Raw genomic sequence first — 13,858 nt, forward strand, 5'->3', positions numbered from 1 at the left:
CTGTATTTTTTGTAATATTTTTTACATTTTTACCTGCCTTTCTACTTCATGCCCTACACACCTAACAGAAAGAATAGATATAAATCAAGAATATATTTAAGATAAGAATTGGTGCTCTTTTAGCATTCAAGATGAAGCTGAATGTCGTCACCTGATTCGATACCAAACTTTGCTTCTAATAAGCTAGTAACAAAATAAGGTTTCTAAATTTCTAATTGAGTTTTTTTCTCCATTTTGTGTTTGTCTACCCTCTGCATTTCACTCAGAGTGGACAAAGAAACTAGACCGGTCAGTTTCACTTTTGTTTCCAACTACTTCTAATTTCCATTTCTCATGTGTAAAAGCAATGATGTAAAAGATATTTTTATCCATGTAATTTGTTCAAAACTTAATTTTTAAATGGAGCTTCTTGAGAACTAATTCTAAGTCCATTGTATTGAGTTTTGTGTGTCATCAGAAGGGAAAACCATTGATTAAAAAGTAAGTAGAATTTAATTAATTTTCTTTTTTAAGGAGAACCACTCATATGTATGAACAGAGATTCTTCTGGGTGGTATGTGGGATTTTGTATTATTGGACCTGTGACTGACTTTCTTTTCTTGCTTTGTTTTCTGAAGTAAATACTTGAAAAATTACCCTCTCACTTATACTAAAAATGAGGAATGTTGTCTTTATTGCACTAAAGTAACATGGATTCACTGTGTGTGTAAAAAAAAAAAAGGTGTGTACTGACACATCAAAAAGGACAATGGTGGCAGGTACTTTTTTGTTGTTTCTAATTATGATAATCTGCTCAGCATAAGTTTGAGTTATTACGAATACATGTAAGGCCAGTTTGTATTGTTTCTGGGGAACTTTATTCTCACTACTATGCAATGCTTTCCAAAGTATAAAATTGCTGTGATTATTTCTGTGAAAGTACTTTCTTCTGATAGTTGCATGTTGTGACTTAGTAATCATGTAAGACCTGAAATAGTGTTTCCCCTTCTTTCTTTTTCATGCCAAAGACTGAGAATAGTTTTATTCAGAAGGATGATTTTCTCTCTCACCTCTGTTATCCTCTCCTACCTAATTTATTTTGCTTGTTGTGGAATTTGGATTATTTCACACTTTTCTGTTCTTATGGTCAATTGTGGTTCTGATGGTCAGTTGTGGTTCTATTATGACCTCACATTCCTTTTGAAATAACTTAGTCGTTTGGCACTAACCCTGAGTCTGTAAAGCCTCATGGAGAGAGGGGTTCTGTTTTTCAGAATCCAAGTCAAGATAATGAGAACTGCATTTGACCCAAACTCCTTCCAGCAGGTAAAATTCAAAGGTTGTTCAGGTCAAAAAGAATAAATTAGGTCTTTGGCATGCATTTAGGTTTGGCCTAGTCAGCTCTTTTCTGCAAGAAAGAGAAACCTGGTATAAATATAATTACTGCTCTGGTCTTGGCCTTTATAAGTTCCTGGCAAAAAGGCAGTGCCCATGCTAGCTTTCTGAAATAGAAACCCACAAAGATAATCAACTGGTTGAAGAAACTATACTGAATAAGAAAACATACACAATTTCCTTCATGTTTGTTAATGTCCTTTGCTATTAAAAAAAACCCCTTTCTTAAGTATGGAAGATCATTGAAAATAGACTTAGATTTAAAAATCTCTTTTTTGTTTTAGAATCTGAACCAGAATCCAAGGACTCTTCTTCCCAAATTTTATGGGCTGTACTGCGTTCAGTCAGGAGGCATTAATATTAGAATTGTTGTCATGAACAATGTTTTGCCAAGAGCCTTGAAAATGCATTTCACATATGACTTGAAAGGTTCCACGTACAAACGGAGAGCATCAAGAAAAGAGAGGGAGAAGTCCAATCCTACATTCAAAGACCTGGATTTCCTGCAAGATATGCATGAAGGGTTGTATTTTGACTCTGAAACACACAGTGCACTAATGAAAACGCTACAGCGGGATTGTCGAGTGAGTACAAATTGACTTAAACTTCCGTGTTCACCTCTGCTCTAAATTTACTCAGTATACGTTGTTTAACCTCCATCTGTTTTCCATGCTATTTAATGAGGGATAACTATGGATATCAGAGCACTGATGAGGTATTTTAATTAAGCTACTGTGATCTGAGATCATAGTCATAGAGTAGAATGTCCGTATACTTCTTGAACACCAACAGACTGGGTACCATGAGCACTTCCCTCACTGGGGAGCTTGTTCCAGTGCTTGACCACCATTTCACTGAAGAATTTTTTCTTATATCCACTCTGAACTTCCCAAATGCAGCTTTAAGCCATTCCCTTGCATCCCATCACCAGGCACCAACGATCAGCACCACCCTTTCTGCCCGCCTCAAACCTAACATTCTCCTCTGCTCTTCACAAGTCATGCCTTGTAGTCCTTTCACCATCTTCGTTGCTTTCCTTTGGACACATTCGAATATTTTATATCCTCCTTACACTGTAGAGCCAAAAACGGCACGCAGTCCAGAGAAAAGGTGAGGCTGCACTGATGCTGAGTGTAGTGTGACAATCACCTCTTTCAAAACCAGGTGGCTGTACTGTGCTCAGTGTACCCCAGCATACATCCTGTATTATAGAGGACTATCCCTCTATTTCTCTGTACATCCAGGATTATACTGATCCATCTGTGACAATACCTAGGAATGAAGTCCAGTAGATTTAATATGATGATGATGATTATTTCCATTAAATTGGAGATTTTAATTAATTTTTACTCTAGACATAATTAGCACTGTGGAACCATTGCTATGTATGATAAACTGTATGTAGAGCTGCTGTGAACATGTCTCTTGGTAAGCTAGGAATGGGAAGGCAGGCTTAGTGGCAGCAGTCTTATTTCTAGACCAAGGTAATTTCTTCCTCAGCTGAAAAGTAGTGCTGTCCACATAATATTTTCAAGGCAAAAGAGGGATACCTATCATTGCTCTTTGAGAGGACCTTGGTGAATGGAATCGGTTCCTGTTATGGACAGAGAATTGCTGTAAAATAGATTTTTTTTTTTTTCCTGTAGCATGGGTAAGAAAATATAAAGTAGGAAAAGGGAGACTCTAGATCTCCCAGAGCTTTCCAGGGTTCACGGGGCTGTGGAGAGAAAAAATTGGCTTTGTCTGAGGGAAATCTTAAGAATTTCATAATCAAAAAGCAAACTGGATAGTCTGAAATCACCACATAGAAGAGATACCCTGAATATCAGAGTTTGTTGTTCACTGCCACCTGTGGTACAAGATGGAAAGCATTGTTTTTGCACATGAATAGAATTTTTTGTTTAACTATCACAGAAGTCTGCAATGCCTTGTGATTGGTTTGTAAAGCTGTGTGACCTAATGTTCAGCTGCATATTCAGTATGAGACATTCATCTGACACCACACATTGTTCTCTCTGTAGCCTCTTGCAGTGAGTATTTCCTGGGCTCCTACCATGTGTGATGACACAGAATGCATCAGAATGTCGCATCTGGGGATCTGGATGCCTTTCTGTGCATCCCTACTTGTCCAAGGTTACTTACCCAGTCAAAGCCTGGGGAGTCCATTGTATTAGAAATAATAAAGGGAATCTAAAAGAGGGAACTGGACTGAAAAGTAAAAACAAGGATCAATCATTTAATTGTTACCTACAAAGGGACTCTTACTGGTTCTTTGAAAGTCTGGGAAAATTCCGACTGCATGTTACTTGAGTGCTGATCTAATATAATTCTTTTCAGTGTATAATCTTAAATTAACGACTCTAAAGTTTGTCTAGAATTTTTAAGGGCCCAGCTAAATTTTAAAAGTACTAAAAGTAAAGAAGAAAATCATCCTATAGTAATCAGTGTATTTATGTAAATACACATATAAAAAGTAAAGTGTATGTGTGTATCTGTAGATATATGTATATACATACACTGAAGGTTATATGTATATAAAAAATTACCTGGCAATTTTTTTCTATTCAAACAAGTCTTACTCTGTGTTGTAAAACAGAAGGAGCAGACACTGTTACCTTTCATATAGCTGAATTTGCTCAGCTAACGAGGTCGGATCTGACTACCTACCTTTTACTTCTACCTTTAAAAAGACTAGAAATGTTCCATCAATTTTGTGAAAAGGACATCACTGTTGCCTCTGCATTTTTCTGCCCCTGTGGTATTTGGATGGGTGCTTAGCCTGAGTGATAAATGACCAGCTTTTTAGGACTTCAAAACTTGTTATCTCTTTTTACTGCTACTCCAAAGTGAGAAAGTTAGTGTAGGCACTTGAAATTAAGAATTCATTTAAGAAAGGAAATTTTTGATCTTTCCAGTATTTCAGGACTAAGAATTCTCTTCTGTGTTGCTTAAATTTGGATTGTATTTCCATTGTTCATATTTGTAATCAGAATCAGGAAGCAATGGACTTTTCTCCTACTTCTTAAATACAAACATCCCTGGCTGCTAGCCCCTCTCCTCCTTAAGCTCCATCACTAAGTTCAGAGGCCTGGCAGAACTTCCTGGTGATGAAAGAAAGTGGTGGTGTGGACCTGCTATGGTCTGTGACTGCTGTCACTGAATCTCCTGCCCTATTCAGCAATGGGCCCATGTTTTCCTTGGTCAGCCTTTTCCCACTAGCAGTAGAAGCTTTTCTCTGTGTCCTGATATTCCTTGCCAGTCTCAACTCTATCTGGCCTTTGGCTTCCTTGACCGTAGCTGCCATCCCTAGATGCTCATGCAATGTTTCTCTGTTCCTTCTTTCTAGCCTGTCAGTGCTCACCTGTCCTGTGTGCTGCCTTTTCATATTCAAGCTGTGCTGTGGCTTCCTTGCTTAGCTGAACTGGCCTCCTGATACATCTGCTCAGCTGACACAAACCGTCTCAACAGCTGGCACAGAGCTCCTTCCCCAGGGAATGCAGTGCTGCAGTGGTGGGCCACTGCTGGAGTATCAGTTCAGGCCTGTCACACCTCCCGGCAGTGCTGGTGAGGAGATGCATGACCCACCCAGTTAGAGAATGGAGCTGAGTTGATTGTGATGATCCCTCATGGGCTGGTGTCTCCAGATTATCTAAGGTGGGACAAGTATAGCATTGTTCAGTTCCTGTGTTCCCTGCTTGTTTTGGTCCCACTTGAGGTGACAGGGTCTGAAAACTCTGCTCACAGACCATTTTTCAGTATTTGCACCTTAACTGAACCACGGAGAGTAACATTACAGCGTTCCTAAGGATGGAACACTCATGAGTTTATCATACATACAATGTACACAATTGAAAATTTGAACTAGCTTTCAAATTCCAGACTATCGCTGAGACTTACTCTGGCTATCCTATCCTTGCCTTGCTGCAGAAGCAGTACCAATTAAGCAAATTGTGGTCACACAATTTTTAAGAGCAAAAGAATAATATTAAGATATTTTTACTATTGAGAGAGGAATGGCTTTTGAGAGTGTGCATTTTACCTTTATGGCAAAGAACACTGGACTTTTCTGGGGAAATTACATTTTAAAAGTGACTAACAAAGAAGCCTGTAAAGACAAGGAAATGTAAAGATAAAGAGGCTCATACCTCCTAAGTTTGAGGTTTGGGTATTATTTTCATCACTGCTGTTTTAGCCAGTTGCTACAGAAGTTTTATGGTATGAATGCACATCTGTTTTGTGCTGTAGCAACTGTGACAGAGACCTTGTATGACCAAATTTATTCACAGAATTTTTCAAATCCCTTAGTAGAGTGTGTAGTGTGTTTGAGTGTGTCACGGTTTTTTGCCTTTTTTCTACCTCAAAGGATCTACACAGATAATTCTTTAACCCAAATAATTTCAGTGCCCCATTTTACAGCATAACCTTGCAAACAGTAGTGTTTATTTCATACAGCTCCTTATGTTTGAAGAGTAATTATTGATTTGTTGTAAAATCAGTCTTCTTTCTTTTGTGTTAATTTCTATGCTCCTTTTCCAAAATGCTTGTAGGAGAGGAAATGCTTCCTTGCATGGTTACCCTTTTAGTACTTGTATTTAATAAGCTTGTATTTTTTTTTCCTTTGAGTAGCATTTTTCTTGACCCTTTTATGAAAACGGCTTGATGAAAACATTTTTTGCGTGCTGTTTTGCACGGAGAGCAAATGTAAATGCAGATTTCTCTGTCAGATAGTGCGTAGTTTGGGCTGGCTGCATATAAAATAAAAATGACATTTCATGGCAGAAATACTTGTTTTGCTCTGTTAGTCACTGGCTGAGATAGTGGAGCATAACGATGTCTAAGATGATTCACAGAATACTTTAACATCTGATTAGCTCTGACAAAAGAAAATCTTATTCACAGAGTTAATTTTTCATGTTCCAAAACAACATATTTTGTGATGTCATTTTACTGTGGGTTTTTATGTGGTATGAAACAAAATAATGCTTAAGGCTACAAGGGGTGAATGACACTTGCCATCTGGAAGTTTTCAGAGCAGCTTAAGTCAGCCTTGCCAGCAGTACTTGGTGAGCAAGTGACAACACTGTGTTGACAGAATCTCTGTAGCTAGTGAATTAACACCTATATAAATACTACCAAGATGAACAATTTAATGTTAAGTTAATGAACTGAAGGTTTACTTGTCATCAAATACAACACTTGTTAGTACACAGCATGGTTAAGACCATTCTTGCTGAAACCTCCGAGTGCCATTTTGCTAGCAAGGTACCTGACAGAGTGGTTACATGAGCAAAGATCGGGATTTTTTCTTCCCTTTAGCTACACAAGTAGTGTATTTCTAGGAGTTAATGTCAATTTTTAGTGATCTCACATGGATAAAGTCGTGTTTTGCAGGGCTTTCTCCTTTTGCTATGATTATAGCCGCGTAATATTGCAATTTATTTGAGTGGGGTTTTTTCATTAGATTAGGTTATCATTTTGGTGTCTTTGTAGCAAAAACCTGCTGCTGCATCTCAAAGAAGTTCTAAAATCATCAAAGGTATCTGCAAACAAACCTCAGCACAGGAAAAGACTTGTGCCTTTTTATGTTCTCATAGAATGCTGCATGTCCAGAAATACCTTGCTGTTTTGCATTTTGTTACTTCTCCTTGTTGAATGAGATTATTTTGTACAACTCTGTGTGCAAAATGTTACTTACACATTTTTTGTCACAATTCAGTATTTTAAATATTTATGAAAATACATGTGTGAGAACCCCTCAGATATATTCAGCTGTAAATCCCACTGATTTACTTTAATCAAGAAGTAAAACTGCTGGCTTAATGCAGGCTGAGGAGTTTGACACAAAGCAAGGTTGGTTTTTTTTTTTTTTTTGAGTGCTAATTTATGAGGTACTTCCTTGTTATTCTGGTTAATTATTTCTCACCAGAAGTTTCATTATAAACAAACAAGGATTGAAACATGCTTAGGTATGGTGACAAAGATTCATTTGCGTAAGGAGTGGTTGGTTTGGTTATCGCATTTCTAAGGGGAAGTAATCAGAACTGTACATCAGACTTGTAGGCAGACAGGGCCAGATCACATCATGATATCCTGAAGGCACTTTGTGGACAGGACAATGCTGCCACTGAGTAGGGCTGTGAACAGAGAGTCTGGGGAACAAGGGCTAGAGTTCTTATGCTGTGTGCTGTTTATAAGAATCTGTTCTGCAGTTACTCCATTGGATGTGAAGGTGTTTCAGTCTGATAATGAACTGTAATAACAAAATAGCTACTTGGTTTTATGATATTCTTTAGTAATCCTACAAAAAAAATCACAAATTGTCAAGGAATAGTCTGCTGTATTTTACAAGCAGTATGGGTTTAAGTGGCAGTGATTAATTGATGTAGTCATAAGGATTAATTTTATCACATAAGAGGTCCCTGTGGAAGAAGAAGCAGCATATTACAGCACAGCCTCCCATGATACTACATCAAATCCTAGACACAGGTTATGTAATTAGTGCAGTAAAATCATGTGTCTAATGTGACCTAATTCAAAATGCAGCAAAGAATAGGTTGAAGGCAGAGCTGTCAGCAGTAGTTCATAACTGTAAAATAAATGTGGCAATGCTTTTCCCTAGCCTGACTAGCTGCTGTAATCTGGTTTTGCATGAACGGTGTTGCTTACTGTACTACTAAGGTGTTATTTTTTCAGCCTATCCAGAATTTACTTTTCAGTATTTGATGGCAAACAGTCAGTGATTACATATTTTTAATGAATACATTATGTTGTAATTTCTTTTTGAGAAAGTCTGGGTAAAGGGTAGCAATAAGTAAGCAGTAAAGAAAATTTTAGAGGTTTTTGGCACTGAGTGCTTTTGTTCCTGTTAGCCATGCTATTTTTGCAATTTATGATTGTAAACTACCAACGTTTCCACACAATGCACAATAAAATTTCCAAATCTGGTGGTATGGTAATTTAGAATATACTTTTTTGTTGTGTCTGAAACCCTTTGTGAGTTCTGTCATAGAAGATGCTGTGGACTACTAAGGGCATGCATTACCAGCCTTTTTTTTTGTTCCATTTGAACTAAGGCACCACTGTGTAGGATCCCTTTGCATAAGAGCAAACCCACAGTGCCTTAAAGTCATTCTTTGAGTCTGAAAATCAGGCTGCACCTTTCTACGTTTAGATTACAGTGTGTTATGCTTAGTTTCATCACTGCTCTGATACTCTGAGCAATGAGTATTTTTCCAACAACTAGGATAAGTGTTATAAAAACCTTATGATAAGAAATACAGATCCATACTAAGTTACTGATTTACTGCTACATAGTCTTTAAACCTTCGCAAGTGCTGGAATTGCACTTTTTTTTTTTTTTTTCATTAAGAGAAGGGATGCTTCTGCTTAACTAAAAGTATTTATGCTTGGATAATCTTCATCAAAATTACAGACCTAGAATCTGCTCTCTCATCTCTGTAAAATCACTCTTTCTCTTGTTCATGTACTATTGCCTTTTGATTCTGTGACAAAAATGACACCATTATCTTAGGGCGCTATATGCCAAAACATATAATGAGCCACTGCTGAGCTGCGTGAGGTAAAGGAGAGGTGAGTGGCACAGCATATCCCTCCTGAATGTTACTGGTGTTTCTGCCTCCACTTAGTAGAGCTGTTGTGTAAGACCTTAAACACTGTTGCTGTCTGTGAGCAGTTTGGTTATATTACTAGATGTGATCACAGCTTGCTTTAGTTCATGTTTGGGTACTGACTTGAGCTGTATTACCTTTCAATGACAGCATGCTGCACTTTGTAATGGTGTAGCTGACTAAAAACAAATGAAAGTGTGTGAGAGAAGACATGCTGTCAGAGACAGAAATGGTTGATAGAGCTAGAAGAGAAGGCTGGTTGATTAAGTCATGCTTCAGAAGTAAAACTTGTCTTTTGAGTTTAGATAGGGCCTATTTAGCCTAGTAGAGAGGTGCATGATTTTTGTACTCCAATCTCATTAGCTGCCAATACGAGGGTGGTAGCAAATACATTTTTTGACATTCGAAAGTTGTCCAAGAATATGGTTGCTGTTATAAACAGGAGGTGGAAGGGAGATAAGAGAGTAGTATAGGCAAAAATGCTCAGGGATGTCTGGAATGTAGCTTAGAGATGATTTTAAAAGTGTGTTGTTCATAAGTCCATGATGGAACCATTAATTGATTATTTGCTATAAATGAAAAGGTGCTGCCTGGAATTATCTTCCTTGACTGTAAAATAACATCAGGTTACATTTTGGCTGTGCATCTTTCTTTCCAGTTTGTTACAAGAACATTCAGCTAATTAGATAACTAGCACTTTGGCTTGTGTGGGATAGTAAAATGTTTTTGTTTAACTGTAATTTCACACATTTTCCTGGTAAGAGAAGCTTTTGCCTCGAAACTTGTGCCTGTTTACACTGTGGTTTGCAAAATGCTGTTGTGAATTCTTTTGTTGTTTCAGTATAGCCATTTCTTCTGTGTCCATAGGTTCTAGAAAGTTTTAAGATCATGGACTACAGTCTGCTTCTGGGGATCCACATATTGAAAAGTACCATGAAGGAAAAAGAAGGAGAGTGTTCCCAGAGTGCATCAGATGCAAAACGCCATGGAGGGCAGAAAGTTCTTTATTCCACAGCCATGGAGTCAATACAGGGCCCTGGGAAGTCTGGAGACTCTGTCACCACAGAGACAACAAACACGTAAGTGCTGTAACCTGCTCTTAAGATTACTGTTAGAACTATTAACAGTCAAAACATTAATGAGTACGCTGCATTCCAGGAATTGAAAGATTGAGCCTTTCCCCCCCCACCCCCAAAAGCTGCATCATCAAGATTTGCCACAGAGCATGAAATTGAAATGTTGATTAGTAGATCGATTGTCTTTAAATACATGATAGCATGATAGTTCAGAGTGACTTACGTATGCTCGAGAGCGTTCTTTTTTCTAAAATATGTTATTAGACAGCTATTACAAGAGTCCCAGCTGTAATCTAATTTTAACTGGAAGCAGCCTGGTGAGACCTAAGCAAAAATTATAAATTAACATTGAAATGGATATTCCTACAGCAGTTGTTTTCATCTTGAAGTTGTATAGTCAATATACATAGAATGATATCATCAAACACTGAAGTGCAGTCATATATGACATTTTCTGAGACCAAGAACTGAAGCTTTTCTCTTATTTTTCTTGTAGCAAAAACTTGAATAGAAATTGGAATATATAGACAATCATTACTCTGTTGTTTCCTTCATAATATATTAAGGGCTATGAGAGCATTATCTTTACCATTCAGCATTGTATATAATCAGTCCTTCATTATAATGAGGATTTAATTTAAAATTAAGGATTTACTTTTCTCCTGGTTCTCAAGGGAGCTGTGTTGGTAAATACAAATAATGATACAGAAACCTGTGCTTAAACCTACAGCAAACAGGTGGGAGAGTTAGGATATTTAGCATTCATAGAGAATTTCCAGGTGTTGAGAACTCTAGAATATAAATTAGACAGTTTTATTTCACTCAGTTTTTACAACTGACTCACATTCACACAGAAGATGGCCAGTGCTGTTGTATGATGGCAGAGGTGTTGCATTGTCTGCCACCCTGGGCTCCCACATCACTTGAGCTTATATAGTGCTACTCAGATCCTGACAAGTGGAGTCCTTCCTTGGCTCCTTGCACTATCTCCTCTCTCATATTGACATAATGGCTAGTGGAGCAAAAAACAATGCTGAGGTTCTAAAAACAATGGACCCGTTTTTCTAGGTGTTCGAGTAGGAAGAGAGGGTCTTAGAAGGAAGGTCTTGTTCTTTAAGTTCATGGCTGAGTACAGACCCTGGACCAACTGGAAGCCCACGCGGTCAGAATTCTTAGCTTGATACTGTTGCTTTATCTGTCACTTACTGTCTGTAAAGAAACTTTGGAAAAGCACAGTAATACATAGTTTTTAGTGAAAAATATATGAAACAACCTTTTAAGACTTTGATTAATGTGCTGACTCTCTATGATTTTTTTACCTAGGATCAATAAAGTGAGAAAATTCTCCCTTATCTAAAGTCACTTACTTTCCTTAACAATGAACTGATGTATAATTTTTTTCCAATTTTCAGATCATCTGAACACTTCCAATTCTATCTAAAAAGTATCTCAAAATATTAATCCTTTTTTTGAATGATGGATATTTACCACTGAATCCGAAGTACTTCTGATTTTCTATTTAAAATCCATTGCATGTTAGGTGACTCACATTTGACTGACTTTGCACTGTAGCATCTGCCTTTAATATTGTCTATTCCTTTGGGTTTGCAAGTGGGTACAGTTCAGCTGGTAACTGGTGATCAGAGATGTCTTAAAGGAGATTCTAACTATGTTGTTTCTCTCAGAATGGGAGGTATTCCAGCAAAAAGCCATAAAGGAGAAAAACTGCTTTTATTTATGGGTATTATTGATATTCTCCAGTCTTACAGGTAAGTTGAACTTCAACTTTCAATGAATTTTCACTGAGTAAAATATTCTGAAATAACTTGTAAAAATGGAAATTTTATAAAGCAGTTCTGATTTTGATTTTTACATACTTAGGTTAATGAAGAGGCTGGAACATTCTTGGAAAGCTCTTGTTTATGATGGGGTAAGTAGATTTTATTATTTTTTTAAACTGCTGATTTTTAGCTAGTGGACCTTTGACTCACGTTGACCAGGAAGAAACTAGTCCTGGTATATTTGTAGTCTAACATCACCATGTGGTTTGAGCTTCTGCTGAAATCTTCCCAATACATGCTCTGATTTTACTTGTTGAGCTTTCAGATAACAACTAATATTATCAGCTTGTTCTTATAACTTACACAAGACTAGCCACTTAGCAGGACATTGATGAGTCTGTAACTGAAAAATATCCGTAATTTGAAAAAATTCATTTCAAATGCTTGGAAGATTTTGCAGAATATAGCTGTATAATTCATAACTCATAATTTCATAAATGAAATACCTAAAAATTTCTTGAAGAATTAACCTTTAAAAGAAAAAAAAATTGTAATGATTCACTAGTTTTGACTACGCCTGAAATGTATAATATAGTTGGCTGAGGTGTCCAGCTTCTTTCTTGACACCTTACTTGTGATTTACTTGTGGAAAATGTGACTGAGACCTTTTTTAATCCTGTAGGATACTGTTTCGGTTCACCGACCAAGTTTTTATGCAGACAGATTTTTAAAGTTTATGAATGCAAGAGTTTTCAAAAAAGTTCAAGGTAAGAAAGTAGTGACTTCTAATCTTTTAGATATTTTTATAACCATAATTTTATAATGCTCCTGTCTTGGCAAGCCTTTCTTCAACATCATGTAGCACTTTCGTAGCTCCAATCAAGAAACTACATTTCTGGCAATTCGGATTTTACTGTAATAGTAAAATTACAGAGAATTTTGTATTATGTATTTTTGTCACATCAGGGCTGTCTAAAGGTAAAAGAGGTTCCTATATATTAGCACATTAAGTTTCATGATCTAATGACATATCCAGTCCTGCATCTAGTAATTGTAGAAATACCTCCATTGATTTTAATTTATTTATTTTGCAGAAGTAAAGATTGTTTATATACCATCTCCAGCATTAGGTATTCTTCTCTTTGATACAGATTTCTTCTGTGCTTTATCAAGAAAAAACCCCATAATTCAAATATCTAGTTTTCCTCTCCATTTCTCCTTCCTTACCTTTTAATTAACTCTCAAGGGTAAGGTACATATCACTATTAGCTACTTAGTGGGTGAAGTGGGCTTAATGTTGGCTTCAGGTGACCACCTAGACACTCTATCACTCCCCCTCTTCAACTAGATGGGGGAAAAGTTATAACAAAAGGCACGTGGGTCCAAATAAGGACAGGGAGAGATCACTCACCAATTACTGTCCCAGGCAAAACTGATTCAACTCAGGGAAATTAATTTAGCATTTTACTAATAAAGAAAAAAGTTTAGAGACACCTTCATACAGGCTTCTTCCATCAAAAGTTCAGATCAAGGTTTATTTTTACTACGTTTTCTACCACTGGAAGTCATACCGGCCTTTGTTGCTCTGCATGTTGCCTAAAGATGAGTTATGATTTTCAAAAGACCAGTTGAGCGTGTGAACTCTGAGCCTGCAAACTCTGAGCCTGCCCATGAAAACCACTGTTAGAGGCCTGGCAAACCAGAACAACAAACATGATTGTCTGAGGGCATATGAAAGAAGACGGAAAACTGATAATGCAACAAGAAGGCAGAAGTGTAGGTGATAAGTATTTTGTGAAATTCTAAATAAAAAAAAGAATAGGATAGACAGATGAAAGGAGAAGGCTGAGAGTAACTATATTTTAAAAATTAAGATATTTTAAGTAGAATGAAGGAATCTTTAGAAGAAAAAGAAAATTTGAATTAACCCCAAGTAGTGATTCCCCGTATGCATGATATGTTATGACAGCTTTTCAGGAAAGTAAGACTTTTTGTGAGT

At 37.0% G+C, this 13,858-nt stretch overlaps 1 protein-coding gene across 7 annotated transcripts in view; it reads left to right on the forward strand.

The window, feature by feature from the left end:
- PIP5K1B (phosphatidylinositol-4-phosphate 5-kinase type 1 beta) overlaps positions 1–13,858 on the forward strand; it is a 94,000-nt gene that overhangs the window by 60,387 nt on the left and 19,755 nt on the right. For all 7 annotated transcript variants that reach the window (XM_039566892.1, XM_039566894.1, XM_039566896.1 and 4 more), the window contains 5 exons: positions 1,659–1,958; positions 9,870–10,081; positions 11,764–11,847; positions 11,960–12,008; positions 12,542–12,626. In XM_039566892.1, the coding sequence (XP_039422826.1) occupies positions 1,659–1,958; positions 9,870–10,081; positions 11,764–11,847; positions 11,960–12,008; positions 12,542–12,626 (730 nt within the window). The remainder of the gene's footprint in view (positions 1–1,658; positions 1,959–9,869; positions 10,082–11,763; positions 11,848–11,959; positions 12,009–12,541; positions 12,627–13,858) is intronic.

Source organism: Corvus cornix, chromosome Z (genome assembly GCF_000738735.6).
Source record: "Corvus cornix cornix isolate S_Up_H32 chromosome Z, ASM73873v5, whole genome shotgun sequence".
In the NCBI taxonomy this organism is placed as follows: Eukaryota; Metazoa; Chordata; class Aves; order Passeriformes; family Corvidae; genus Corvus; species Corvus cornix.